At 37.8% G+C, this 27,684-nt stretch overlaps 2 protein-coding genes across 3 annotated transcripts in view; one reads left to right on the top strand and one right to left on the bottom strand.

Annotated features, from left to right (window-relative positions):
* Positions 1-26,627, top strand: part of dnajc2 (DnaJ (Hsp40) homolog, subfamily C, member 2) — a 44,027-nt gene extending 17,400 nt beyond the window's left edge. For both annotated transcript variants that reach the window (XM_072562671.1, XM_072562672.1), the window contains 11 exons: positions 5,861-5,926; positions 7,874-7,965; positions 12,167-12,288; positions 19,216-19,365; positions 22,272-22,360; positions 23,059-23,128; positions 23,828-24,009; positions 24,648-24,748; positions 25,010-25,120; positions 26,076-26,230; positions 26,486-26,627. In XM_072562671.1, the coding sequence (XP_072418772.1) occupies positions 5,861-5,926; positions 7,874-7,965; positions 12,167-12,288; positions 19,216-19,365; positions 22,272-22,360; positions 23,059-23,128; positions 23,828-24,009; positions 24,648-24,748; positions 25,010-25,120; positions 26,076-26,230; positions 26,486-26,557 (1,210 nt within the window). In that variant the 3' untranslated portion in view covers positions 26,558-26,627. The remainder of the gene's footprint in view (positions 1-5,860; positions 5,927-7,873; positions 7,966-12,166; positions 12,289-19,215; positions 19,366-22,271; positions 22,361-23,058; positions 23,129-23,827; positions 24,010-24,647; positions 24,749-25,009; positions 25,121-26,075; positions 26,231-26,485) is intronic.
* The window catches only part of pmpcb (peptidase, mitochondrial processing subunit beta), a 30,300-nt gene continuing 29,234 nt past the window's right edge, over positions 26,619-27,684 (bottom strand). Inside the window, exons 10-13 of the mRNA XM_072562673.1 lie at positions 27,225-27,310; positions 27,057-27,145; positions 26,830-26,905; positions 26,619-26,744 (exon numbers count right to left, since the gene is read on the bottom strand). Coding sequence (XP_072418774.1) covers positions 26,680-26,744; positions 26,830-26,905; positions 27,057-27,145; positions 27,225-27,310 — 316 coding nt within the window. The 3' untranslated portion in view covers positions 26,619-26,679. The remainder of the gene's footprint in view (positions 26,745-26,829; positions 26,906-27,056; positions 27,146-27,224; positions 27,311-27,684) is intronic.

Genomic DNA, 27,684 nt, shown 5'->3' with positions numbered 1-27,684 from the left:
TTGACGATTACTCAGCAAGGTTCTGTGCAACTGAATAAGGCTTTTGCTGGTCACCCTGTATAACCAAGGTGACTATGACTCCTGCTTGAACTTTGGCAATGAGCAGTACTAAAGTCGACTTGTGTGGAAAAACCTTGAACCTATAAATTATTTTACTTGATACCCATAGCCATAAAAGCAAAATACTGGGCTCCTGGAAAACCTGAAATAAAAGCAAAGAATTGGAGAAATTTAGCAGGTCTGGCTATATCTGTGGAAAGAGAGGCAGAGTTAATGTTTCCAGTCCAATAAGACTCCTCTTCATTGAAGAAATGTCAACTCTGTTTCTCTCTCTACAGTTTATTGCCAGATGTCCTGTGTTTTTCCAGGATTTTTGTTTTTTTTTATCCACTGATTTATTTCTGGTTGTACGACCCATGGGTGTACTTGTTCTGTTTGCCCATTTCTCTTCCATAGCTTTGAAAGGAATAGGCAGTATTCACCAGAATGCTTGATACTTTCAGCAATTGGTGGACACTGCCATTACTGGAGTGTTAGAGTACTAGCTGTAATGTTATTTAATTATAGGTTTGTTTTATTTTGTAGTTTTCTCCTTTTTAAAAGGGAAGGTTTTGTTTTTGTCTGACCCTGGGACAACCCAGTACTGTATCACCAGATCATTTATTAAATGGCTAAGACAGAGAGCCTTCTCTGATTTTCTATTTAACTGAAGAAATCTTACTGTACACAGAGAAGGACCCAGAATTTTGTGGGTCCATTTGTGTACAGATCCCTTGTTTAAGCAATCAAACAGGTTGATCAACCTGTTCAAAGATATTATGACACATCTGTAGAGCATATAAAATATGACCCTGGGCTTTCTGATCCAGAGGGTGCTACCACTTCACCATAAAAGGCCCTCTGTTTTATGGGTACGCCTTACTGCGTATAGATTCCCTTGTTTAAGTAGTCAATCAGGTAAAAAAATGTAATCTGTATTTTAATATTGGCCTTGGCTGCAGATTGTGAGCATTTGGAAATTATGTAGATTCATTCTAATCAATTTTGGGTGTAAATTGGTAACTGGCCACCCTCCTATCTACATCAGTGGAACTGAGGTGGAGATGGTCAACAGCGTCAAGTTCCTAGGAGTGAGAATCAATAATCTGTCTTGGACATTCCATGTTGGTGCATTGGTCAAGAAGGCATGACGCTGCCTCTACTTCTTAGGAGGCTAAGGAAATTTGGCATGTCCATAAGGACTCTTATCAATTTTTATAGATGAACCATAAAAAGTATTCTATCCAGATGCATTGTGGCTTGGTGGGGGCAACTGCTCTGCCCAGGACCATAAGAAACTACAGAGAGTTGTGAACACCGCCTAGTCCATCACACAAGCCAGTCTCCTATCCATTAACTTCAATTACACGCCTCAATGCTTCAGAAAGGCAGCCAACGTCATCAAGGATCCCTCTCACCCGATTATAATCTCTTCCAATCTCTCCTGTCATGCAGAACATACAAAAGCTTAAACATATGTACCAACTAGTTCAAAATCAGCTTCTTCCTCACTGTTATTAGACTTCTGAATGATCCCTGAAGTTTAAAATCTAATGTTGCTTTTATTTTTATGCACCTTCTCTGCAGCCGTAACATTATAATGCTCATCCTATTCTACCACCCTATGAACTTTGTATTGTATTATCTGCCTGTACAGCACGCAAAACAAAATGTTTCACTGTATATAGTGCGTGACAATAATGAATCAAATAAATTGCTTCATCTTACATATTTCTAACATCAGAATTGCTGGACTACTGAAAGTATAGTAAACTACCAGATAAACATGCCTTATTTCAATACTGATGTTTTTGAAAATTTGACTCAAACTAGTTAATAGATATGGCTTATTGGAAGCACTCTCACCCATAAATCACACCCTAGAGTGCTTCGGCGGGATTGACATTTCTTTGAAAGGCTAGAGACTGTTGCCCTGTCAGAAGTGCTATTAGATAAAATGTTAAAATTAGGTTCCACCTTTTTTTTGTGGATGTAAAAGATCCTACTGCACTATTTAAAGCAAGGTGGAACGTTTTCTAGTTAGTTCAGGAAAACATTTCTCCTTCAACTATTGTTACTCAAAAAAGATTATCTCGCCATTTAGGTTTTCGCTGTTTATTGAACGTGCTATTAACTGCTGTTTTCCTAAATTAGAATAGTGAATTTACTACTGTATTTATTGTGAAACGTTCTAGGGTGTTCGACATTATGAAAGGCACATGGAAATTCTTTATATGTTTCATTATGTTGCATGTTTCATAAAATTGCAGAATAATCTGGCCCGGAAGGATGCCAACTTCTTTAAGCCTTTGCCAGCTCTTTTGAACAGCAATGAATTAACTCTATTCCTGTCTTTTCCCCTCTTCCCTGCTTTTATGTTTATCTCCAGTACTTGTTCAATTTATCTCAGTTTGGCAGTGTGTTCCAATTCTTAATTCCTTGTTTTGTTTGAAAGGTTTTTGTTATCGCTCCGAATTTTGCCAATTACTTAAAATCTGGATAGCAATCTTCCACTATTGAAAATATTTTCCCTTTATTTACTCTATCTTCTATAAATTGATCCAATCTTCTCATTTCCTTTTCTGTTCCAATCCAGCTGCTTCAGTCTGTCAGTCCAGGAGCCATTCTAATAAATCTCTTCTGTGATTTCTTTGCAAAGTTTTCAAATCCTTTCTAGAATGTGGACTAAGGTACTCCTGAGTGTTTCAGAAATTGTGGGCAGTCACTTTAGCAAATGTGCTCACCTAGCCATCATACGCTGATCACACAATCACAACATTGATTTGTAACATGACATCATGCTATTGAACAATAATCACTGGATGGTATTTTCATGTTAGCAGCATAATTTGGAAGTAGTTTGAATAAAAAAAACCCCCAAAGTAGTAAGTTTAATCTTGATCCTTTCCAGCTTATTAAAATGGAAGCAGGATGAGACAGCCATGGCTGACGCGGGACATCAGGGACAGCATAAAAACAAATGAGAAAGCGTATAATGTGGTTAAGGGCAGTGGGAAATCAGAGGATTGGGAAGCTTACAAAGACTAAGAGAGGGCAACAAAAAAAAAGGAGAGAGAAGATTAAATATGAGGGCAAGCTAGCTAGTAATATAAAGGAAGACTAGGAGTTTCTTCAGAAATATAAAGCGCAAAAGTGGACATTGAGCTGTTGGAAAATGACGCTGGAGAGATGGTAGTGGAAGGAACTGAATAATTACTTTGTATCAGTCTTCACAGTGGAAAACACGACTAATATCCCAAAAATTCAAGAGACTGAGGGGACAGAGCTGAGTATGGTGGCCATCACCAAGTAGCAGGTGCTAGAAAAACTGGCCCAAAAGTGGGTAAATCACCTGGACCAGATGGACTACACCCCAGAGTTCTAAGGGAGGTAGCTGAAGAGATAATGGAGGCATTGGTGGTAATCTTTCAGGAATCTCTACGGAGGGTCTCAGCGATGGAAAATCTCTAACGTGACACCCTGTTTAAAACGAAGTAAGGCAAAAGATGAAAAATTACAGACCGATTAACCTAACTTTTCACTTTATACATTGACGATCTAGGTGAAGGAACTGAGGGCATTCTGGGCTAAGATTGCAGACGATACAAAGATAGAGGGAATGGTAGTATTGAGGCAGGGAGGCTGCTGAAGGATTTGGACAGGTTAGGAGAGTGAGCAAAGAAATGGCAGTTGGAGTATAACGTAGGAAGGTGTGAGGTCATGTAATTGGTAGGGAGAATAGCAGCATAGACTATTTTCTAAATAGGGAGCAAATTCTGAAGTGCAAAGAGACTTGGAAGTTCTAGTCCAGGAATCTGTCAAGGTAAACTTGCAGGTTGCATCAGTAGTTAGGAAGGCAAATGCAATGATGAAATTTATTTTGAGAAGATTTGAATATAAAAGCAGGGCTATGCTTCCGAGGCTCTACAAGTTTCTGGTCAGACCACAGTAGGAGTATTATACATAGCTTTGGACCTCATATCTCAGGAAGGATGTAGTGGCCTTGTAGAGTATTCAGAGGAGGTTAACAAGAAATCTCCCAGGAATGAAAAGCTTAACGTATGAGGAATGTTTGAGGACTCTGGGTCTATACTTGATGTAGTTTAGAAAGATAAGGGGGACCTAATTGAAATATGCAGAATACTGAATGACCTGGGTAGAATAGATGTTGGGAAGATGTTTCTATTGGTAGGAGAGACTAGAATCGGAGGGCATAGACTTAGAGTAAAGGGGAGTCCAAATAGAACGGTGATAAGGAGAAACCTTTCCGCCAGAGAGTGGTGAATCTATGGAATTCATTGCCTCAGAAGGCTGTGGAGGTCAGGTCATTGAGTATGTTTAAGACTGAAATAGATTCTTGAATATCAAAGGGATCAAGGGACATGGGAAGAAAATGGGAGAATGGAGTTGAGAAACTTCTCAGCCATGATTGAATGGTGGGTGGAGCAGACTCGATGGGCTGAATGGCCTAATTTGTGTTCCTATGTCTTATGGTTTTATGTAAAGTTTTCAAATGCACACAATTCTGTGGTTTCACTGACTCTGGAATAACATTTATAAAGAGAGTCCGTATATAAATGTAGCATTTAGATGCAATGCTAAATTACTGTTGTGGTTGTCAGAGTAAAATTCACAGATTTATGAGCAGCAAATAATGACAGTATTCTGGATTAGTGGTGCTGGAAGAGCACAGCAGTTCAGGCAGCATCCAAGGAGCTTCGAAATCGACGTTTCGGGCAAAAGCCCTTCATCAGGACAGTATGACAGTAGCTGAGTATGTGAATTCTGTACATTTGCAAGGGCTGGGTAACCTTTTTACCAAAGCAACTTCTATAATACAAAAGAAAATTGATTTCCACAAAAAAAATTGCAGTGCTTTTTGTCCTCAACAAATTTTCTTCACCATAGCTATTCCTCTCAGTATTTCAAGCATAACTGGATTGTTTAAAGCTATTACATTTCTGTATGATGTGCACTTGCAGGGGTTAAGATTATAGATACAATAAGTGCTTAGAATTTTCCTTTCTGCTTCTCCTTAAAAAAAATACATATCTACTCCATATGATATTAAAATATAGTTGTTACAATTCGCAGCACATTTACCTCCCAGTTAGAAGGTTGCGGCAGTCTTCCAACACGTAATGTGGCTGATTCTTCATGTAATGTTGAGAGAATGTTGTGGAAGGTACTGTCTGTTAGGTGTAATGTTAGACTGAGACCCGTAACTGTTCAGTTATAACGGACCAGCCTCCTTTCTGAGAGCTTGCTGTGTGAAAATTGGCTTTCGATCAATACATAAAGACACAAAGTAATTACTTGGTTGTGAAATCCTTTAAGACACCCTAAATATGTGCTATTGGGCCACATGTGAAGTTTTACTCTGTCTGTGGGTCTGTCAAGTGAATTTTGGAGTACAAAAGCAAAATACTAAAAATCTGAAATGAAGCAAAATGCTGGAAATACTCAGCAAGTTTGGTTGCATCTTTGGAGAGAAAACTGTTCTGCAGAGTTAAAGTTTCAAACTGGTGATCTTTCAACAGAACTGAATTAAACACCTAATCTAAAGACACGCAAAATTAAATCTACTTTTTCTGTGGATACGAAATTACCTGCTGAGCATTTATACCACTCTAATTTTATTTCTGATGTTTAGAATATTGTTATTTAGACTTGAATGAATTCTCCAAACTGCACAAGCTCTTAATTGCTGTGCTTAGCCACTATTTGTTCAACACGATCATTTTATAGTATCTTGTCTCATAGCTGCTAGATTATTTCATCTGTTTCATGATTAATGCTTAGACCTTCTTTAAATGTTCAGGTACAATTTTGATTCTTGGCGGGAATTTTCTTACTTGGACGAAGAAGAAAAAGAAAAAGCAGAATGGTTGGTAATCCCTTAATCATACTTTTGTTTCTGTCTAACTTTTTTTTTAATGTTGATATAATTATTGAGAAACATCGTGTATACATCATCCACCTTGGTAGAGCCATTGGTTCATCAAAACCTAAATTAGATAATTAAAATTTTACTGTTGTTAATTAATGAAGCAATCAAACGTTTGAAAAACAAATGGCCATGGAATGTTTTACCTCAATTTGCCACTACAAATGAGGCAAGATCTTGAATAAAATTGAATAGATGTACACCTCTTCCAATCAAATCACCACATCTTTCAACCAATTAAAACAAAAGGCGGTTTGTGCTGGAATTTTAAAAAATTTAACTGCATAGTCCTCTTAAATTCTTTCTTTGAACTTAGCAGGTTTAACAGGATAATTGACGGTGTGATTATCTGAGTATGATCCAGTTGAAGGAATTGGCAACTTTATACTTGCACTTTGAGTCAAAAGTTTTGGTTAAAGATCAAAACATTAATCCTAACTGCCTGTGAGGTTTCCTCCTCTTCACCTGTCAGTCCTTGGGAAGCGAATACTGAAGTCTGGGGCCTGTGCCAAAATTTCTGCTCTGTTCAAATAATTCCATGTGGACTTTGGTTTGAAACCTGAATCTTCCCATTTGTATGTAACACCGAACACATTCACCACTGGATCAGCTTACATGATTTTCTAAATAATATTTAAGTTTCAACTTACAATAATGGTGTAATTGAAGATTATTGCCAATGCTTCAAAATTTTTTAATAAAGTTAGCAAGTGAAAATAGCAAGTATAACCAGAGATCATTCCAATCCATGTTACAACATATTACAGCATCACTATGCCACTCCAAGTGTTAGACTTGATTCTATCAACACTTTCATTGATTAAGTAGTTTAATAATTGATGATAAAATTATTAAGGGGAGGCAATGGCCTTGTGGTATTATCACTGGACTGCTAATCGAGACCCAGGTAATATTCTGGGAATCCGGGTTCAAATCCCACCGTAACAGATGGTGGAATTTGAATTCAATAAAGATCTGGAATTAGGAGTCTGATGATGACCATGAATCCATTCCCCAATTGATGGGAAAAAAAATCTGGTTCACTAATGCCCTTTAGGGAAGAAAACTACAATTCTTATCTGGTCTTGCCTGTATGTGATTCCAGACTCACAGCAATGTGGGAGACTCTTAACTGCCCTCTGAGCAATTAGGGATGGGCGATAAATGCTGGTCTAGCCAGTGACACCCACATCCTATGAATGATTAAAGGAAAAAAAATGTTTTTTTAAATTTTAGGAATATTTGTCCTTTTTGTGTTTTCAAAAACAGATAATTAAAATAAGCTTGTTTTTCCCAGTTTTGTTTTAATATTCATTCATTGGATGAGGGAAATTAAAAGGCAACCATGTTGATGTGGAGCCAGGTTTTTTCCCTCAAGGACATTAGTGAACCAGATTTTTTTTTTCCTCTAACAGTCGGACATTAGTCCTTTAGTAAAGCTCTTTAATGCCCTTCATGGTCATCATTAGGTTCTTCAAGTCTTTTTTTTAAATTGAATTCAAATCCCACCATCTGCCAAGGCAGGAATCGAATCTACAGCCCCAGAACATTCCTGGGTCTCTGGATTAACAGTCTAGCAATAATAAACTAGACCATCGCCTCCCCTTAGTTTGTTGCTTGCATTGTCAAAACTGGAAGCACATTGACATGTATTTCTAGCTGTTTTTAATTTAAAAGATGATATTCTTACTACATTTATAATTTAGTCTAACTTTGCAAATTTGATGACTATACATAATCTGCAGTTCTTCAAGTATACACAGACAAATTTACAGATTAAACATGTTCAGCATACACTCTGATTTGGAACCTCAACCATACTTGCTGAAAGATGACCGAACATAGTGATGTATTTTTTAATGCTTTTAGTGATATTTCTGTTTGTAGCCGAGATGAGAGAAAATGGATTGAAAAACAGAACAGGGCAGCTCGTGCACAAAGGAAGAAAGAAGAAATGAATAGGATAAGAACACTAGTAGGTAGGTTTTAGATGATTTTTTGAAAAGTTTCTTTATAAGTTTGTGCAATTTGAAAATACTTTTGCATTTGAGTTATTGGTAATTCAGTATTTCAAGTGTAAAATGTTTGTTCTGCTAATTTAATTTCTTAATTGGAACTAAAAACTTAATTTAAAGCAATAGGTAGCTGAATTAATGGAAGGGGAATATATATTTTTGTAAGACAAGATTCTACAGACCTTCCCCTCTGGCTCCTGCTTTTTGCTATCACTATCTCACCACCATGAAGATGTGTTGAGAGGAGGACAGAAGGAAGAATTTAGAGGGACTTTGCAAATAATATATTTGTTTCAACAGCAAGGTCCTGAAATAAATGGGTGAATATTGTAATATTTTGCATGCATCGCAAAAAGTTAGAATGCAGGTACAGCAAGAAATTAGGAAAGCAACAGAATGCCATTGTTTACTGTGAGGGGAATTAAATACAAAAGTAGACGTGTTGAGCACAATATTGGTCACCTTATTTAAAGATGAACCTGAATGCACTGAAGGCAATCCAGCAAAGGTTTCCTAGACTATTGCCTAGAATAGGTAGGTTGCCTTGTGAGAAAACATTGTACAGGCTAAGCTTCTATCTGCTGGAATTTAGAGTAAGAGACAACTGTATTGAAACATAAAATCATTTGGAGCCTTGACAGGTTAGATGTGAAGAGGATGTTTCATATTATGGGCGGACTAGAACTAGGGACAACTGTTTAAAAATTAGGGTCACCAATATTAAAACAGAGATTAGGCAATCTTTTTTCCTTAAGTTTGAGAGTCTTTCGAACATTCTCTGCATGAAAAGAAAGTGGAAGGAGAGTACTTGAATATTTTTAAGACAGAGATTCTTTTTAAGCAAGAGGTTTAAAGGTAATCGGGGATAGATGGGAATGTGGATTTGAAGTTACAATTGGATCTTATTGAATAGCAGAGCAAGCTCGAGAGGCTGGATAGCCTAGTCCTCCTCTTACTTGTAAATTCAAGTGGAAGTCCTATGCTTTACTGTTATGTTGGAGGATTTGTTTGTGAACTTCAGTATTAGGCTGACTTTGACTGAAAGTACTTGGAAGCCAAGTGAAATTGAGGATAGGGGAGTGTCCTTCGACTTGAACATTTTCATCTGTATCATCAGTGTCCTGCCCTCAGAAGTGAGGTTTGTTGCTCAAGATTGCACAATATTTAGTTCTGTTCACAAAGCCTTCTTTGTGCATGTGCAGCAAGATTATATGTATATTTGATCTGATAAGTAACATTTGTGCCACACAGTTGCTGACCATCCCCAATAAGAGTGGTATTATCATTGTAAAATCACCCACTATCAGTAATCTAGGGGCCAAAATTGACTGGAAACTTAATTGAACCAGTTGACTAAATAATGGTGGCTAAAATAGCAGGTTGAATGCTAGGTATTCTGTGGTGAATGACTCAGCTCCTGACTCCTGAAAGTCTTTCCATTATCATCAAGGCCAAATTAGGAGAATGATGAATACTGTGTGTGGCTTTAACATCACTTGGGCTTGATGCCATTTAGGCCATAGCAACCCACACAAATGGATCACACAAATATTCACTATTTTCAGCTCCAATGCAGCAGATGCAAGATGCAATGTAATTCACTCAGACTGCTTCAACAACCCCCCTAAATTCTCATCTCTAACCCCCTCTGTGTTTGCTTGGAAATGTATTTCTATTCCTCCCTTGGGGTGGGTCAAAATCTTGGAATGCCCTACCTGACATCACAGTGGATATACCAACTCCATACTGACAGCAGCATTTTAAGAAGACAGTTCAAACCACCTCTCTGGAGTAATTTGAAATAAGTGCTGGTCTTCCCAGCAAAACTCTCATCCTATGTTTCAATAAAGAAAAATGGAAAACCCAAGTGAATAACTAGTGAAATAAGGGATTAATTCGTTTAGATTGCAAGAGGACAAGTTAAATGCGAGTCAAAAGAATCTAGACAATATTTCTGTATATATTTTTTAATGAACTAATTGTGGATTTTGTACTTCAGATTTGCAAGTGGCAACACTTCAGTGTTTGAGGAATTATTTCTACTGCACCAATCTTCATTGTTAAACAAATCCATGTCTAAACATATAAAAGGATAGCTTTGTAGTCTCCAATGGATCAATTGGGCGGCACGGTGGCACAGTGGTTAGCACTGCTGCCTCACAGCGCCAGAGACCCGGGTTCAATTCCCGCCTCAGGCGACTCTCTGTGTGGAGTTTGCACATTCTCCCCGTGTCTGCGTGGGTTTCCTCCGGGTGCTCCGGTTTCCTCCCACACTCCAAAGATGTGCAGGTCAGGTGAATTGGCCATGCTAAATTGTCCGTAGTGTTAGCTAAGGGGTAGATGTAGGGGTATGGGTGGGTTGCGCTTCGGTGGGGCGGTGTGGACTTGTTGGGCCGAAGGGCCTGTTTCCACACTAAGTAATCTAATCTAATCTAATCTAATTATTTGTTAAATTCTCATAATATTAAGCATACTAGAAAGAGGTGCAGGCTGTTTGTAAAGGGATTTCTTTCCTTGCATTAATCATTAAGGAAATGACAGGCTTCAGAAGTAAATCGCAAAACTCTGGAGTGTCTGCTTTACTTGTAGAAATTTTGTTTGCATCTGAAATTTGTGAATTCAAATTCAACCAGCACTTTAGCACATTCAGGATTTCTTTAAATGAGACATTATATGGCTTGTTCAAATGGATGTCATAGAGTTGTAGAGATGTACAGCATGGAAACAGACCCTTTGGTCCAACTCATCCATGCCAACCAGAAAGCCTAAATTAATCTAGTTCCATTTACCAGCACTTGGCCCATATCCCTCTAAACCCTTCCTATTCGTATACCCATCCAGATGCCTTTTTAAATGTTGCAATTGTAGCAGCCTCCACCACTTCCTCTGGCAGCTCATTCCATACATGCACCACCCTCTGCATGAAAAAGTTGTCCCTTAGGTCCCTTTTAAATCTTTCCCTTCTCGCCCTAAACCTATGCCCTCTAGTTTTGGACTCCCCCACCATGAAAGGTATCATGGCATAATTTGATAAAGCATAGATTTCTTCTAGACTCCTGGTTGTCAACACACTTATCTAAACTGGTGTTGTCCAAAACTAGTGGACGGCACAGTGGTTAGCACTGCTGCCTCACAGTGCCAGAGACCCGGGTTCAATTCCAGCCTCAGGCGACTCTGTGTGGAGTTTGTGCATTCTCCCCGTGTCTGTGTGGGTTTCCTCCGGGTGCTTCGGTTTCCTCCCACAATCCAAAAATGTGCAGGTTAAGTGAATTGGCCATGCTAAATTGCCCGTAGTGTTAGGTGAAGGGGTAAATGTAGGGGAATGGGCCTGGGTGGGTTGCACTTCGGCGGGTCGGTGTGGACTTGTTGGGCCGAAGGGCCTGTTTCCACAGTGTAAGTAATCTAATCTAAAACAGAATTAAAAATCTCAACACCAGGTTATAGTCCACTGGGTTTATGGAAGTACAAGCTTTTGTAGTGCTGCTGCTTTGCAACTACCTGATAAAGGAGCAGTGCTCTGAATGCTTGTACTTCCAAATAAACCTGTTGGACTATAACCTGGTGTTGCATGATTTTTAACTTTGTCCACCCCAGTCCAACACCGGCACCTCCATATCATGGCTACTGAAAGCGGTTTTACTCTTTATGGTGCTTTCAGCTGTCTTATTTACATAGTGGTTAAAAAAATTCACTGAACATGAAGCATTTCAAGATATGATAACATGCTGTGCAATGGTGCCTTCTAATATTACATCATAAGTTTAACACAATCATGATTTCTGTTTGGCAGCCACTTCGTTTTGTGTGAGCATTTGATACTTCATGTAACAAATGTGCTCATTTCAGATGGTTAAAAGGAAATTGACAACCATGTTACAAATTCACCTATTTTAGAATCGTAGGCTGGTACAGCACAGTGGAAGATCATTAAATCCATAGTTGTGCATTGCCTTTCCCTTTCAATATTATTGTTTTAAATAACTATCTTTCAAAATAATTTATACTACCTGTCTGTTCCTTTCCTTTGGATTTAATGTGGCACGTACTGGTCTATAAGAGTATCATGCATGAAGATAAACTGCCAATATTTACCAGTGAACTCTTGTAGCATACAATGCCACAGACTACTGAAATACAACATTTTATATGGTGATTTGTTTGACAGACACTGCTTACAGCTGTGATCCGAGAATAAAAAAGTTTAAAGAAGAAGAAAAGGCAAGGAAAGAAGCAGAAAAGAAGGCAAAAGCTGAAGCAAAAAGAAAAGAACAAGAAGAAAAAGAGAAAGTAAGGATTAGAAGCTGGGTAATGGCTATCCAGTTTAATTCTGAATGTGAGTTCTGCTGGAATAATTTTAACAACAAATCTTATGTGAGGAAAAGATAATATGCCAGAATTGTCAGTGCGTGAAAGCATTTCACCTGGCTTTGGTTGCTTTGCCTTTTCTCCCTGTTTCAAACTTAGCTTGAATGGATGAAGCAATCTCTTTTAAAGGCATTCTTGGTAGATTGCCAGACAGTTTTTAATTCCAGTTTACCTTCTATAGATTTATTCTCATTTCACTAAAATTGGACATCTTTCAATTAAGCCATTTTATTCTAATTGTTGGTTGTTCTAAACTATAGCTAATATGATACTTTAAATATTGTTCCCTAATTGCGCCCTTGCTGCCATTTGACCTACCTTAATTTCCAGAACTGTTCTAGCAATGCTGCTGCCTCTGAGCTGTAAACACCGTGATCAAGAAAATTCTTTGTCCTTATTCTAATGTAATCTTGGATAGTAAGTGTGTAACATTCTCCATTATCATTCATCTACAGATTTTGTTGTTGCAAAAATTTCAGTTGGAGTCAAAATGTGTCAATTAAAACAAACAAACAAACTCATCAACTCACTTCGACACTGATTGCAAACCTGTGACCTCTACCATCTAGAGTGCACAGGGGCACCACCACTTGCAGGCTTGCCTCCAAGTCATATTCCATCTTGATTTGGAAGTATATTGTGATTTCCTTTGTCACTTGAGTTGAAAGTCTGGAACTCCCTCCCTAACAGCATTGTGCCTGTGTACCTAATACCATTCCTTAAACTTTCTTACTCTCCATTTATCCAAGCACAAATAGTATTACTTGAACTCCAGTTATACAGCCACTTGTTGCCAGTACCACTATTTTCCCCTCAATGCTAAATGCTTACATCCCAGTACTTGCTATTATAAGTATATAAAAGGCTAGTATTGTAACATTCTTTCCGTGGGGCTAGGGAGAATTAATATATTTCAAAATTCTTTGGCCCACCAACTTGAAGTCTATATTAAAAAAAATGGAAGTTAGTCTTTTTAGCTTGGTGAGCTATTTGTTATAGTTTCCATTGTTAATTTAGTGCTCAAACTTGCCATTGTAATAACCATTCTGCATTTTAGTTGTGTCCAGGGATCTTCTCTCTCAGGCCTGCCTGTCAGTAATGAAGAGCAATGTGGTTTTCCAAGATGTATCTTTCTGTCTACTGAAGAGGCAACAAACAACTACAATTTATATTTTAAAGTAAAGTGGTGGGGGAAAGCTTTGATCTGGGTTTTGAGCCCTGGCTGCTGTTTGTGTCAGGTCTAGCGCTCCAATTTACAGACAAGGTATAAAATTCCAGCTGGAATAGGGTGAAAAAGGAGAGGATGAATGAGTGACTAGTGAGGAAGGTGGAGGGAGGGCACAGATCAGTGATTTAAGGAGGATGGCAAAGAGGGACATGAGGGGCTGGTTGAACTGACTGCTTGGTGAACAGAAAAGGGCTTCACTGAATCTTTCACCAAGGAGTATAGAAAGCTGTACTGCAATTTACATGTAATGTAGTATTTTTAGTAGTTACTTTAAAATGAGAGAGTTTCATATTTATTTGATACTATTGTTCATCAAGATAATACAAGCACTTTCCTAACAAAGAGTGTCTTAGAGATATACAATGCAGAAATAGACCCTTTCGTACAACTCATCCATACAAACCAGATATACTAAGTTAATCTAGTCCCATTTGCCAGCATTTGGCCCATATTTCTCTCAACCTTTCCTATTCATATGCCCATCCAGATGCCTTTTAAATGTTGTAATTGTATCAGCATGCACCACTTCCTCTAGCAGCTCATACCATACACACATCACCCTCTCCGTGGAAAAATTGCCCCTCAGGTCCCTGTTAAATCCTTCCCCTCTCACCCTCAATTTATGCGCTCTAGTTCTGGACTCCCCCACCGCAGGGAGAATACTTTGTCTATTTACCCTATCCATGCCTGTCATGATTTTATAAACCTCTATAAGGTCACTCCTCAGCTCTCTTGCCTAATACTATCAACATTGGCCTGCCTTCAATTAGAACTTTAACTTTTAGATCCAGTCTATCCCTATCACTGTTTTAAAACTAATAGAATTATGTCCACTGGCCCCAAAGTGCACCCCCACTTGACACCTCAGTCACCTGCCCTGCCTTATTTCCCAAGAGTATGTCAAGTTTGCACCTTCTCTAGTAGGTATATCCACATACTCAATCAGAACCTTTTCTTGTACACACTTGACAAATTCCTCTTCATCTAAATCCTTAACACTATGGCAGTCCCAGTCTATATTTGGAAAGGTAAAATCCTCTACTATAACCACCCTATTATTCTTACAAATAACTGACATCTTACAAATTTTGTTTCTCAATTTCCTGCTGACTATTGGGGGGTATAAAGTACACTCCCAATAAGGTGATTATCCCTTTTTTATTTCTCAGTTTCACTCAAATAATCTCCCTGGATGTATTCCCAGGAATATCCTCCCTAACCTCCCCAAGTACAGCTGTAATGTTACCTCTAATGAACAATGCCATTTCTCCATCTTATTTTGCCCCTCCCCACTTTTTATCTTTTCTATAGCATCTATACCCTGGAACATTGTGCTGCTGATTCTGTCCATTTCTGAGCCATATCTCTGTAATTGCTGTGACACCTCAGTACTATGTTTCCCACCGCGCCTCTCGCATTAAATTAAATGCAGTTTAATTTATCAGTCTTACCTTGTCTGCTTTGTTCCTGCCTGCCCTGAATGTATGACTTGCTCCTTTTCCCAACCATACTAGTCTCAGACTGATCTCGTTTCTCACTTTCTCCCTGGTGTGTGATACACCCACATAGCCACCTACCTCCTGGGCAGACCGTTAGTATATTAGTCTCCATCCGATTCAGGTGCAATCTGTCCTTCGTGTACACATCACTCCTACCCCAGACGACATTCCAATTATCCAAAAATGTGAATCCTTCTCCCCTGCACCAGCTCCTCAGCCATGCATACATCTGCTCTATCCTCCTATTCCTATTCTTACTGTCTTGTCACACCAGAAATAATCCAGATATTACTACCCTTGAGGATCTTTTTAAAAAAATTCCTTCCTAACTACTTATATTCCCTCTTCAGAATCCCATCCTTTTCTCTTCCTATGTTGTTAGTTCTAATGTGTGCAATGACTTCCTGCTGGTCCCACTCCCCTTTGAGAATATTCTGCATCCTCTCATAGATATCCTTAATCCTGGCACCAGGGAGGCAAACACAGCATTCTCAGTATAGGGCACAAATGTCTGTCTGTGCCTCTGATTAGAGAATTCCCTATATCAATTGATTGCTTGGAACCTGACATACCTGTCATTACATTAGAGCTATTCTCAGAAACTGGCTGTCAGTGCGACATTCCCTTGAGAGTCCATCACCCCCTACATTTTCCAAAACAGCATACTTGTTTGAGATGAGGATGGCCACAGGAGACTTCTGCACTGCCTACTCCTTGGATGCTGCCTGAACTGCTGTGCTCTTCCAGCACCACTAATCCAGAATCTGGTTTCCAGCATCTGCAGTCATTGTTTTTACTTCCCTCTCCTACCTTTCCTGGAGGGAACCCATCTACCTGACTGTATCTTTGGTTTATCTTGCTTCTTGCAACTGCCGTCCATCACACCACCTAGTTCCTGTAAATTCCTCATTGCCTCTAATTTACCGTTTGACCGTTTTAATCGATCTGTGCAATCTGACAAGGTTCACAACCAGACTTCCTGTGGACAAAATTACCAGTAACATCGGACAGGAAGAGCACACCACTGTACTAAAGGCCATCTGTGCACCTTAACAATCTTCAGATTCAGAAAAGAGCACATTCTTACTCCTCTAAAAACACTGCTCCAGGTTAACTTAGTACCGATGTTTTTATATTTTTAAAGTTCAGTCAAGAGCCAAATCTCAATAAAATCATATAATCCAAAAAAAACTCTACTCACTATTGTATATTACATGAAAAAAAAGCAGTAAGGTTACACTTTAAACTAGTCACTTAGCTGCCCCCCTGCTGTGAGCTCCCCCACACTAATATCTCCAAGGTGAGTTGTGAATTTCACTCTTTATTTTTCTTCGATGAACTCTGATGTCCAGAGATACTTAATCAAACAGAAGAGGCAGTTAGCTGTGCAGATTCACTGTTGAATCAGACAGCAGTGTAGGTTTATTTGTTTCACTTCTCATGTGGTCCTTCTCTTTGTCTCTCTTCCTCCTTTCTAAAGCGCCGTTGTTTTGATTTTTCTCCTCCCCAAAGTTTCAAAATGATGCAACAGCTTATAAAGCAGTAATTACTGTTGCTAGAATTTGAGGAAATCTGCTCCAACACTGAGAAAACTTCAGAAAAGGAGTGGCTTTTTCCCATCCTCCATCTTTGGATTGCGCAGAGTACTGAATATTATTAAGCCACTTTATTATTTTATTTTTATTGGAATCTGGGACCACATTGTAACAAAAATATCTTGAAAATCAATGTACATTCGTTAATGGAAAGTGGTCACAGCTGGCCAGGTTGGTTTTTTTCAGTCAGTAGTTTGTTTCTTATGCGTACACTGGATGAAGGCTTTGTTGGCTTGGCCAGTATTTATCATCCAGAGAGCATTTAAGAGTCAACCACATTGCTGTGGATCTGAAGTCACATGTAGCCCAGATCCAATCAAGGTGGCAATTTCATTCCCTAAAGGATGTTAGTGAGCCAGAAGGGTTTATTTCAACAATCACCAGTGGATTCATGATCATCATTAGTTTTTTTGAATTCAAATTCCACCATCTGCCGTGGTGGGATTCAAACCAGTATCCTCAGAACATTACTTGGTCTCTAGATTTACAGTCCAATACCACTCTGCCATCGCTTACCCCAAAATAATTGCCATTCAGAAAGTGGGGAGTTAAAATCATGTCAACTTGAAAAATAGTTTTCAAAGCACTACCTTTACCTTGTCCTTTGCTTTTCTTCCCATATATATAATCCAGCAAGATCATGTTCTGTTGTTAGTATGAACTTCATCTTGTATTGGGATAAAAGGTTCTTTTTCAGAATGGCAGCCGGTGACGAGCGGTGTCCCGCAGGGTTCGGTGCTGGGGCCACAGCTGTTCGCATTATATATTAATGATTTGGATGAGGGAACCGGGGGCATTCTAGCGAAGTTTGCCGATGATACAAAGTTAGGTAGACAGGCAGGTAGTACTGAGGAAGTGGGGAGGCTACAGAAGGATCTAGACAGGTTGGGAGAGTGGTCCAGGAAATGGCTGATGGAATTTAACGTGAGCAAGTGCGAGGTCTTGCACTTTGGCAAAAAGAATATAGGAATGGACTACTTTCTAAATGGTGAGAAACTTAATAAAGCCAAAGCACAAAGGGATCTGGGAGTGCTAGTCGAGGATTCTCTAAAGGTAAACATGCAGGTTGAGTCTGTGATTAAGAAAGCGAATGCAATGTTGTCTCTTATCTCAAGAGGGTTGGAATATAAAAGCAGAGATGTACTACTAAGACTTTATAAAGCTCTGGTTAGGCCCCATTTGGAGTACTGTGTCCAGTTTTGGTCCCCACACCTCAGGAAGGACATACTGGCACTGGAACGTGTCCAGCGGAGATTCACACGGATGATCCCTGGAATGACAGGTCTAGCATATGAGGAACGGCTGAGGATACTGGGATTGTATTCGTTGGAGTTTAGAAGATTAAGGGGAGATCTAATAGAGACGTACAAAATAATACATGGCTTTGAAAAGGTGGATGCTAGAAAATTGTTTCTGTTAGGCGAGGAGACGAGGACCCGTGGACACAGCCTTAGAATTAGAGGGGGTCATTTCAGAACGGAAATGCGGAGACATTTCTTCAGCCAGAGAGTGGTGGGCCTGTGGAATTCATTGCCACGGAGTGCAGTGGAAGCCGGGACGCTAAATGTCTTCAAGGCCGAGATTGATAGGTTCTTGTTGTCTAGAGGAATTAAGGGCTACGGGGAGAACGCTGGCAAGTGGAGCTGAAATGCGGGGAGAACGCTGGCAAGTGGAGCTGAAATGCGCATCAGCCATGATTGAATGGCGGAGTGGACTCGATGGGCCGAATGGCCTTACTTCCACTCCTATGTCTTATGGTCTTACACGCTCTAACTACCTTGAATGCTAAAATGCTGAGCTCACTTTGTTGAGTTTATGCAAATACCTTTGTCCACATTTTTGGCCGAAGATATAAAAAGGGACTACTAAAGCACCTTAAGTCTAATAATTCTAGCTACTTGAAATGGCAAGATGTTTTTGCATTTTCGTGGAGATTGTAAAATGTGCTGTAATTACATGATCACAAAAAAATTCGCATCCTTTCTGTCTTTGGCCGGATTGAATTCTGTACAATATATTGAATGTTTACCAAATGTACGCGTCTTAATACACTTTAACCATAAGAAGTGTCAAGTCTCTTTTCATCCTTATTTGCAGATCAATAAAATATAAAAAAAAGTACTAGAACCAGGCCATCTCAGATGTATGAATGTAGGACGTTGTAGAAAAGTGCATTGTGAGACAACTGAGGAAAGTCAAAAATGGGTTCCAAGCACTGTATCTGATTCAAATAAGAAATGCTGACCAACATTGTCACCACACTCTAATAAGTTTTAAGAATACTTTTAAATATTTAGGATAAATTACTGTAACAAAATTGTACATTTTCAGACACTTAAATTATTTCAAAATGCATTTTTAATGCCATGAATTTTGTGATTTGATTTGGTCTTTAAATCAAACTGGTTTAGGGTAAAGGAATCCATAATGCACCAATTAAATTTGCTTGCTCAAACCAAATTATCTCAGAATTTTGTCATCTTTTATAAAGACATTCAAAATGCTTCTGTTGTTCTTCAAATATAAGCAAAAACAGGCAGAATTAGAAGTTGCCCGGTTGGCCAAAGAGAAGGAAGAAGAAGAAGCCAGACAACAGGCCTTGCAAACAAAGAAGGAAAAGGAAACTCAGAAGAAAGCAATTAAGAAAGAACGACAAAAGCTTCGTACAGTCTGTAAGGTGTGATGCATGTCTTATTTTTTGTGTGGTTGGTCTGCTCTGGGCTTGCATCTTGAATATCAAAATAATTTCCAAAGTCAGTACTGTCATTTCTCTGTATCCATGAGTCTTCCATTCCTAAGAATCTCTGTAAATGATGAAATTCACAAGGGCAGAATTAATTAAAATAGGTTAAAACATATAATCTTTGCCTGTGAATACTGACTTTTGTTACTTTATTGTTTTGATCCAGATAGGAGAATTCACAAGTTGATTGCATGGATACAGAGGATTTACTGTAGATGAAAAATCATGAGTCAAATGTGTGATTTTAAAGCAAGCCTCTGTATGGAGCAGACAAACAGAAATGTGACCTACAGCACGAGGACCATGATAAATTAAAAAACAGATAGCTTTTTTAGATGCAGTATTCTAATTCAATTTCTCTTGACTAACATCAAAGTATGATATAGGTTAACATGCATTAAAGTGCTACCAAAAGTGCTGTTTAAGTTGGGGTTGGTAGACAGGAACTGAAGAAATTTTAATGCCAAACCAGAGAAAGGTAATTGCTCTATATGAGATAGAAAAAGCCTCATTAACGTTTATGTTATCCAATTAGAGTTTGTTGCTGTCCCTGCTTTTTGCCACGAAGGCAGCACTTGAATAGAAGACTTTTGCAATCTTTTAGTTTTCTGTCCCAATAATCAGTTTCCTCTCCTTCTATTTGCTAATGCAAAATTCATTGAATCAACCATGAATCCACTCCCACAGTTTCCTCCATATATGTCATACTTGGATGGATATTATTGCCTTTGAAAATTATTGGGCAGTCTTTCTTTTTGCTAGTCTTTTAACAGCAGAATTTCTATCTTACAGGTAACTTTCCACCTACCTGTTTTTGTAATTTTTTTTATTGCTTCCAAGCTTCTATTCTCACTGTTTTCTCCCCACCAGGTACTCCCATGTTGATATCAATTATATAATGCTGAATCAGTTAGGATTTGTGATGTGACATGTATAGCTGCTGTCATTAAACCCAATAGATACACGATTACAGCTGACAAATTGCAAAGCAAGATATTTCCATCCCTTGTGAAAGAGCATTAATTAAACATCAAATTAGCTGAAAGGAAATTAATAGCATTTTTTGTTTGGGTACCCACTTTCTTTTATCGATTAAAGATAGGCTGGGATGTTTTGTTCACTGGAGCGTAGGAGGTTGAGAGGTTATCTTATACAGGTTTACAAAATAATGAGGATTATAGATAGGATTAACGGATGGGCTATTTCCAAGACTGGGGAAACACTTTTAAGGTGAGATGAAAGAGATTTAGAAAAGACAAAGGGGCAAATCTTTACACACCGTGGTTTGCACGAGTTGAATTTTCTGAGGAAGTGGTAGATGCAGGCACAATTACAACATTTATAAGATAAATAAGAATGGGGAAGGTTTGCAGGGATATGGGCCAGGAGTAGGCAGATGGGACTAACTTAGTCTGGGATTATGTTTGGCATGTACTAGTTGGACTGAAGGGTCTATTTCAGAGCTGTATAACTGTCAAACTTGTGCAGTGTCATATTGATTTCCAAGCACTATATGTTGCTTTCCAGCTCATGCTCTTCTCAACCTCCAAGTTGGTTTAGTCCTTATAAAGTTACTAAAGCAGTGCAACTCAAAAATCATGAATGATGTCCTTTGAGTCAGAATCATGCACGATCTCTCCTGATACTCCTTGACCTTTCTACAGTGTTCATAATTGTTCCTTCATGCCATTCTCTACCAATTTCTCTCCTCTGCTTCTCCAAGAGACCTACCCATCCATCATCACTTCAATTAACCTTTTCATTATTTGCATACTTCTCCTTTAGTGACACATTTACGAGGGTTGGGTCAGTTTTCACATGGCTTTTATATGTTAATATCAAACTTTGTCTCTTCACTTATTTTGCATTCTGACAGCATGTTGAAGACTTGTATCATGTCAAGTTTTGAATGATTTTCAATATTTGGAAGACTAAAGTGATTTAACTTCAATCCCTGCTGCAAAATCTATTCGAATCACTATCTCCACGTCCCTGTTCCACTGTGCTCTTTAGCAGAGCAGATTCAAAATGTTGGGATCCTGTACATCATGAGCTGAGTTTTACATCTGTCCTTTGTGTTCATCATGAAAGCTGTGTACTTCCATATCTACACTCCACTTTCTTGTATTGATCCTACAAGAATTTGAGGTTACCTATTTGAGTTTGAGATTTCCATTTTCTACAGAAAACAGCCCTGCCTTCTTTCAACCCTTTTTGAATTGAATTTCAAATCTAGAATTATTATCTCCCTTTTCTTTGCATACTTCAGTGACTCCTGCCCATAAATCGGAGATGAGACCAGAACTCCATATAGAATACTATAATTGATTCTGGATGTGATGTACTCGCTGTTCTGGTCTGATCTCGCCTACCAGTTTTCAATAAACATTTAGAAAGTCTACTATAAACAATTACTGTCGCAGAACTGTAATGACATAGAAGAGGGCTGTTCAGCCCATTGTGTCTGCACCAGCTGTATTATCTTTCTCTCCCTTCCTATAAAGGAGATATTTTTGTCCAATTACAAGCTGTTTTACGACAATAACCTGAGAGTAAACATTTTGCAGACAAAACACAAAAACTAGTAATGAGGGATTGAAATTTGAGCCTTTGGTTTGATTTAATGGCTATGTTACACCAGTTAGTATACTTGGGATCTTGTTTTTGTCTTGACATCTGACCCTGTTATCGACATTCTGTTTGTACGCTGCTATCACTGTACAAATAGTTTTGAGAATTATATTAACAACCATTGGCATCTGTAGTTATAATCAGTGCTAACTTAAAATAATCAATGCAAAATCCAATAATTATAAAAATGAAACATTTTATTTTCAAAGAATTGGAACTACTTCACTGATAACCATGCTGAAAATGTAAAAATGATGGAGGATGTGGAGAAACTCTGCGATCGACTTGAACTAGTGAGGTAAGTAACTTTTTACTCAAAGCTTCTTTATCTGCATAATTCCAGGCGAACAGTTTATTAATTTGTCTAAAATTTGTGTTCATATACATGTTCCTGATCTCTGTGAAGTGTCCCTAAAAGAAATATAATGCATGATACTTTGTTGTAATGCAAATGCCCGAATCTGAAATTATAGCATAAAATGTTTTATTACTTCACGCAGTGTAGAAAACATAATTTTAACCATTAGCAATGTTTCAAGTTGAATCAGCAACTTCAGCCATCATAGTTGACCCTGAGCTGAGCTCCTTAGTCTGCAACACAAAGACCACCACCTTCAATGCTATCTGTCTGCCTTCGCTCAGCTCAGCTGGGAGAACTATTAATCTGCACTGCAAATCTTTGTTCAGCAACACTTCCCCAGGAGATTACCATTAAATGTATAACTCTGCCCTGATTTGCCTTTCCAAAATTTATCTCACATTTATCTAAATTAAACTCCATCTGCCATTCCTCAGCCCCTCTGATAAGGTCCCGTTGTACTGAGGTAACCTTTCTGGCTAAATATGCCACCAAATTTGGTGTCATCTGTAAACTTACTAACCATACCTCCTGTATTCATTTATATAATAGGTCTAGAAATATTAGTCTGCCCAGAAAGCCTGATCATGCTATTTTATTTAGTAGATTTTGATTTGTTTTGTCTTTTTCCTTTCCAGCCTCCAAGCCTTAAATGAAGTACTTGCATCAAGCACAAGGGATGAAGGCCAGGCTGCGATAGAGAAACAGGTATGAACTATAATAAAAACTGGAAATACTGGATATTCAGCAGGTCAGGGAGTGGAGAAGCAGAGTATCTTCGATATTTTCTGGGTAGAACAGTAGTAGGCTATGTTTCCCCCTTGAGCCTGCTAGACTGGGCTGTACTGTAACATCACAGCAGTATAATGTCTATACTTTAAAATTTGGATTGTATTTGAAGAGAGCTTTATGCACAAGTGGGAAATACTGTTGGTAATACTTGAGAGAACAGTTGTGTTAAATTAAGATCATAGCTAAACCTATATTTATATCCTTCAGCAAAGTATTAATACACTACATGTATGGAGTGTTAGCACTAACTTACAAACTTGTACTTGCTTAAGCAATTAAAGTGTAAATTCCAACCCCGCCACCGTTCACTTTTCCTTTCCATACAAAGTAACTGAATTAGCTGAACTATAATTTGCTTTGTGTATGAACAGGCAAAATTAATGCATAATTCTCACCAAAAGAAACCACTGAACACTAAGACATTTGATAATTGGGAACAAGCTACTTTCTTTGACAAGCAGTGCACACTTGTCTTCTGTTCTATGGTGTACTGTAGCATTAAGTTCCAGCGAGTATGCAAAATGATGACATCTCTAGCAGATCCAGGTGATAGAAAATTGATGTTGAACAAATGTATTGAAAATAGGAATTTGACAATTTGAATTGATTCTTAAGATCCAAGAGGTGAACGCACAGTTAGCAAAAGAGAAGGAGGAAGCTGAAGCACGAATGCGCCAGGCTACAAAAAGCTCTGATCATGCTACAGGATGTGGAGGAGGAAGCAAAGCATGGCTAGAGGATGACTTGCAGCTGTTAATAAAAGGTGTAAATATCTTTCCTGCTGGAACTAATGCAAGGTAACACATAGCAAAAAAAAAATTGAATATTGTGAGAATGCATCTTGGAACTAAACATGAAATTATAAGTTACAGGTATTTGTTTCATGTTTTTCTTGTGGGAGGAGGAGAGTAAAGGAAGGTAGGTCAACAAAAATAATATTTCCAAAAAATTATAGAACTTGACTTGGTTGATTTATTGACGCTCTGAATTTTCCACCTTCCTCACATTGGCCCTAGTGATCAGCACTGAAATGGATACTTTATGTCAACTTCATGTTAATTGTTCCTAATAGAAGGAATCACTGACTCAACTTTTTTCCCCTTACACTATTCATCCTCTAAAGCTGAATAATTGTTCCATGGGTGTTCAATTTTTCCAGCAACTTGTCTATGATATAATTTAACAGTGGTATCTGCTACAAACCACCATTGTACCAAAGTCATCTGACCAGTCATTTTTAGACTGAAGCTTTGTTAACATAAATTAAAACATTGAGAAAAATGTACATCCATCTATCCAACTACAACAAATCTACCACACTGTTTTCAATGGAATTTGGAAGGGAAGATAAAGAAAATACACTGCATCCAATTTGCTAAAGAGCAGAAAGCTAATAATTAATCCTAATAATCAATTAATATTGTTCTTTTGCCAGATGGGAAGTAATTGCTAATTTTATCAATTCACACTCAACAAGTGGAATCAAAAGGACAGCTAAGGATGTAATCAACAAAGCCAAGAATTTACAAAAACTTGGTAAGTAATCTCCTTTCATCCAATCTTCCAGATAACAACCTAATCCACCATTTGACAAAAAAGTGTCAAAGTGGTGTTAGGAAATCTGAAAAGTTATCATTGTTTAAGAGGTGAAATATTAGCTGTGATCTGTACACTGACATGGTAACACTTCATTGGTTTCAATACAGAGAAGTTCTAACAAATACTTTTTGTAATATTCTTTATATGAATTCAGCTGTTTAACAAGTTCTATACGTATCATTTCTGTTTATCCTTCAGATCCTGTACAAAAAGATGAAATAAATAAAAAAGCATTTGAAAAGTTCAATAAAGAGCATAGTACAGCAGTTGCAGCAGTGGATAAGGCAACTCCTTCAGAGAGGTTTGAAGGTAAGAAATCATAAATCTGTTGTGAAATAAATTTGACATGAGGTAACAATCTCTACATGATTTCTTAAAGTCCATTAATTTACAACTATTTAAAAGTTGATGTTAATGTGATTCAAGCAAGAAAGTTATATTTTTAGGACAAAGGTAAAACAAAACGTGAAAATACAAGGAATTTGTAAACTCCCCTTCTCAATTTGTGATTTGTATGAGTGCTTTTCTGTTATTAAACTAGTACATTAATCACATTAAAATTAATCTCTATCAGAATCATTGAAAAATTAAAAACTATGCAGAATCACTTAGTATTTTCCTTTACAAAACTTTCAGCCTGAATCATGAGTGCAGCATTGCCACTAAAACCACTTAGTATTCCAGTGTGCTTTAGGAAAAATGTCATGCAATACTTCTAAATTATTGTAATTACTTAATGCTACTGGCGCTATTCTCTGGTAAAACACTTTGGAATAAAAAGTATGTGAACATACTTCACATTTTACTATATGATGCAGTTGTGACTTGGTGCACCTACTACACTGAAGAACAATAATGTTGAAAACAAATAATTCTGTAAGCAATCATCGTTAAGACTTGAGCTACTCCAATTGTAGATGGCATAGAGTTCAACTTGCTGCCCCCTCCTGAAGGCATCAAGTCCCAGTGATATATAATTTCAAAGCACCTATTCTTAAAACATCCCTTACTTGAGCCTGTATCTATTTTCACCTTCTGTATATTTGCTTCATTTAATTGAACAAGGTTTATTTGATAATGACCATGAATTCTAAAGTTCCCTACACTCCTCCGTGATCTTAGGTGGTGAGATACCAAACTGGTATCTTGATTGAATTTAGAAACATCTGGTTGGCAGGAAGCTATTTTTGACTAGAAACATGAAAACCCCATATTGCAATTTGGACTTTTACTCCAGTAGTGAAGAGATTGTGTTTTGTGCTAGTGCCTGGTTATGACATTAACCCGTGGACAGCAGAAGAACAGAAACTTCTGGAACAAGCGCTGAAGACTTATCCAGTAAATACCCCTGAACGATGGGAAAAGATAGCAGCAACTGTTCCAGGAAGAACAAAGCGAGACTGTATGAAGAGATACAAGGTAGGCAAAAAGATTGATTTGGAATGTTTTTCAAGGAATGCAGAGCTGAGTGAACATACCACTAAAAATCAGTTTAAAAAAAGTTAGGAACTTTTATTTAAAATATTATTTTGGTATACAACAACCTCTATACCACATGCTAATTAGTTTGATGTAATTTCAGGATCCCTGAAATAGTGGTTAAATCATTTACTGCACCTGATTTCAAAGCTAACTTAACTTCTGCATTTTGAACTCTTTGCTCTTACTTTACAGGAACTTGTTGAAATGGTCAAAGCAAAGAAGGCTGCACAAGATCAAGTTAATACTGCTCGATCGAAGAAATAAGTTGTTGCCACTCCCTTTTATCATTGTGCATGTGATTATTTGATAATAAAAAGACAAAATCTAGTATAAATGTCTCACTTTATTTTACATTTAATAGAATATAAACATTTATCTTGTGTAATTTACGCATTCACCCAGTACATTGCACTGCAAATTCTGTTATAATCTGGGAGCTGTTCAATAGGACCTAGAATAAAAATAAAAACAAAAACAGCATTATAACATACTGAAATAATCTTCAGTAGTGTCATGGTATCTTGATGCCTACTTACCCACAGCTGCAACTGCAGGACATTTATTGTAGATATACTTGGTGCATACATCCCTTATTGTGTTAGCATCAACAGCCTGGTTCAAAATGGAAAGCATTGATTAGTTTAAAGTAACTACATAAAGGCAAGTTCTTAACAGTTTAATTTTGTTTAATCTGTCATTAAGTTTAACACAGCTGCCCGTGGAAACAATGTGGAATTTTAACACACAGACTTTATTTACTTACTTCAATTCGAGCTTCAAGCTCTGGGATTGGAATCCTTCTGTTATAACACAACATTTGCCTCCCAATGTCTTCACAGATTGGAGTTGATCCTGGAAATTTTACAATTCCAAATGAATATTTCAAACAAGCATGAATAACACTCTACAAATAGATAAACCTTGTTTTTACCATCAAGCTGCAGCAACATGTTTGTTTTTAAGAGGTTTTTGGCTCTTGCAACTTCACTGTCACTAACACTGGTACACAGTCTTATCCTGAAATAGAAAAAACATGCCAATTAAATGGACTTTGAAAATGATAATTCATGACATACAGTACTTTACCTCCATTATTGGTATAAAAATATTTATGAAATAGTGTAGCCAAAGCAACTTTATAGTAGTATTCAATGTAATTTGTAACCAGTTTTGTTACACCAAAGATCAAAGTTAGAGCTAATGACTGCAACAAAGTTAAAGCTATTGCTACATAAGGCAAAATTGCTGTTTTATGTAGGGATGACAACTTCACTGTATAACTTGCAGCACTAATTTTAGTTAATTCTTTAGGAAGAAAAATATTAATTACAGTTAATGATCATTGTTCATCTACTGATCATTGTTCTGTGTATTGAAGGGATACATGTTTA

This window comes from Chiloscyllium punctatum, chromosome 44 (genome assembly GCF_047496795.1).
Source record: "Chiloscyllium punctatum isolate Juve2018m chromosome 44, sChiPun1.3, whole genome shotgun sequence".
Classification (NCBI taxonomy): domain Eukaryota; kingdom Metazoa; phylum Chordata; class Chondrichthyes; order Orectolobiformes; family Hemiscylliidae; genus Chiloscyllium; species Chiloscyllium punctatum.
Note: the sequence above shows the minus strand (reverse complement) of the source record. Positions and strands in the feature narration are given on the sequence as shown.